Source organism: Gobius niger (genome assembly GCF_951799975.1).
Source record: "Gobius niger genome assembly, chromosome: 1".
In the NCBI taxonomy this organism is placed as follows: Eukaryota; Metazoa; Chordata; class Actinopteri; order Gobiiformes; family Gobiidae; genus Gobius; species Gobius niger.
The window spans coordinates 17468421-17471481 of NC_136852.1; the positions used below are offsets into that span (position 1 = coordinate 17468421).

A 3061-nucleotide genomic window follows, 5' to 3' on the forward strand; every position below is an offset into this window, starting at 1 on the left:
AGGTGTGGCGGCCGTGAGAGTCAGCTCTTGGGCTGACTGTGCGATATGAGCTGCCCTGCGCCTTTAACTAAACGCACCGACCAGACTATTTATCGCGTGACGCGGGACGTAGGCTGCGTGGAGCGTGTGGGCAGGGAACGCACAGTGTATATCAGAGCGGCTGCAAGTGACCTGAAACCAGGGCGGGGAAACAGGAAACGTTGTAATCTTTCAAAGAGAAGATCGTGTCGCGACTGTAACTTTCGCTCATAAGGCCAGAGAGAACAGGAACTTAACGCTTTGTGTAAAATTTATACGCAAAAAAGTACTTGTCCTGCACGTAAACGGCTTATCACGGCGCCCGAACAGAAACCGCCGTTATTTTGAAACCGGAAGCGCGCGTGCTTTGTCGCGCAATTTTGACGTGAGCTCAGAGAACAGGGAGCGCACGGTGGCTACTTGAACGAAAACGGGGGAAGCTGCATCAGGAGCCAGCTGAGCTATCGCCGCGGACCCAACATGCCCCAAAACAAAGGCTAAACGCTTCTCCGCACACGGTACCTGCCCCGTAGACGCCGAGTTTGGACGACCACGCCCCAGGTTCGCTGTCCGGAGCCGGTGAAAAGTGCCTGCTGGGGCGCAACAGTGAACGGGGAGCAGAGAGAGAGAGAGAGGGAGAGAGATAGAGAGAGCCAGCTGGGCGGCTAGCGGGCTCGCAGCGCAGAGGAAGCAGGAGTGTAGGCTGGGGGAACTGTTTTGAACCATGAGGGAGTACAAAGTAGTGGTCCTCGGCTCGGGTGGAGTCGGCAAATCCGCGCTCACTGTCCAGTTTGTGACCGGGTCTTTCATCGAGAAGTACGACCCCACGATAGAGGATTTCTACAGGAAAGAGATCGAGGTGGACTCCTCTCCCTCCGTCCTGGAGATCCTAGACACGGCTGGGACCGAGCAGTTCGCGTCTATGCGGGACTTGTACATTAAAAACGGCCAGGGGTTCATTCTAGTTTACAGCTTGGTGAATCAACAGAGCTTTCAGGACATCAAGCCGATGCGGGACCAGATCATACGCGTGAAAAGGTACGAGAGGGTGCCCATGATCCTGGTTGGAAACAAAGTGGACCTGGAGGGGGAGAGAGAGGTGTCGTCCGGCGAGGGGAAAGCACTGGCGGACGACTGGAATTGCCCTTTCATGGAAACTTCAGCCAAAAACAAGACCTCCGTGGACGAACTGTTTGCAGAAATTGTGCGACAGATGAACTATGCTTCAACACCAAATGGCGACGATCAGTGCTGTTCGTCTTGTGTCATTCTTTAAGAGGAAGGACTCCCAAAAAAGTCGGGTTTAAGATTGCAATGGTGAGTTCACACCTCACACCACAGTTCACTCTGCATGCCAATGAGAGGATGATTTCGAATATACTTTGGTGCACCCCTATTTGGGATTCAATTTGAGTTCCCCTTAGCCCCTTATTGTTCTTAGAAGCCTGTGATAAGTTATACCAGCAGCCGGCTTTGTAGTCATTGTTTGGCTAACACTTTGGGGAAGTCTGTGACTCGTTTGGGGAACTGGAAAAGCCAGCTTTGGGTTTGAATGCTAGATTAGTGCAGTTTTAATTGTGTGCTGACACGATAAAGTTGTCTGACAACTTTGTTATTAGGGGAATTCCTGTAAGGCTTGACCTACATAAACTCTTGAAAACTTAAACCACTAATTCATGCACTGCTGACAATTTGTAACCACTCCTGACTGTGTTTGTTTTGTGTTATGTGACAGGGTCTTGCACCGAGTGTGTACTGTTGAGCTCTCCTGCACTTCTCGCCTAGCCTTTGAGGAAAATGCACGCAGGAATGCCACAGGGGACTGGGAGAGGAGGAGGAGGGGCGCCCGCGGCAGAGGGGGGAATTCTGCTGGCTTGGAATATCTTTTGCTGCACGATCCTTGTCCACAAGTGATGTCAGCGAAGTTTGAACTATAGTTTCTTCAAGCCGACGACTTGGAACTGGATCCACACCGTTTTATGGGAATAATCAAGGAGAGCCACACTTTAAGACACTCATGGATATTTGTGTATAAGAGTTAAAAAAAAAAGTTTATTTTGTAATTTACTGCACAATTATGGGGTAAGGGAGCGGACAAACTTGTCAGCCTTACCTAGATGAAGCAACGCTCCGGAAAACACGCTCAAGATTAGCCCCTGTGTTTCCCAAAGTCATAAAGACACTCCACTCTAACGGCTGGTTGAGTAATGATGTGTGCCACTTTCTCCTTCATCACTTCTACAGTGCGTGAGAGGACCTTAACTGACATGACACGAGGATGGATAACCCCATGGCCCTTGTGTCCAGTGCCTTTCGAGAGTAACAAAAAAAAAAGAAGAAAAATCAGCTGTTTTGAATCTAGTGCCAACCTATCACCATAAGAACCCTTTGACTTGGCAATCCACAAACTCTAATCTCACCGAAACAACCACAGGCTTTATCGTTTCTGGAATAGGTGGTTTTCTGTATGTTTCACAATGGTCAGGTGCTCATTTGCAGTATTTTAAGGACAAATCTATATATTTTAGATGCACAGGTACTGGAGGCCTACTATAGCACCAAACCACTTCCAGGTCAGCCTAAAAAAAAAAAATCAAACGATTCTGTTTTTTTGTTTTGTGATTTTTGTCATTTTCAACCAGAAATGTGACAATGTTGATGTACTGTTGACACAATTAACCTGATTGTAAAGTTGTATTTCAGTGCAGCCGTTTAACCGCAGGGCTGTCTGTTTTAAAGACCAGACTTTTAATACAAATTGCATTTTTAACAAATGAAACCAGGTTCTGTGTGTTGTTTACCATTCACTCATATCAGTAAGTCATTAAAAGCTTAATTGAATCAGGTACTGTAGATCTGGTAACTTAGCAGATCACTTACAACCAGGAAGCTGATGCTGCTCCAATATAAGTTCTTTTAAATGCAAAAAATGGTTGTACTTCAAACATTATTATTATATTATTATTCAGTCAACACAGACAATTATATGGGTAGTCTGGTGTTGTAAGTGATTTACCTCAGGTGCACCGAACTTGGGTCAGAC

General features: G+C 47.0%; 1 protein-coding gene across 1 annotated transcript; it reads left to right on the forward strand.

The window, feature by feature from the left end:
- The first annotated feature begins 387 nt into the window (after positions 1–387).
- LOC306968652 (ras-related protein Rap-2a) lies at positions 388–2605 on the forward strand. The gene is made up of 2 exons (XM_079564096.1): positions 388–1335; positions 1754–2605. The coding sequence occupies exon 1, from the start codon at positions 743–745 to the stop codon at positions 1292–1294; it is 552 nt and encodes a 183-aa protein (XP_079420222.1). The 5' UTR covers positions 388–742; the 3' UTR covers positions 1295–1335; positions 1754–2605.
- Positions 2606–3061: the final 456 nt, after the last annotated feature.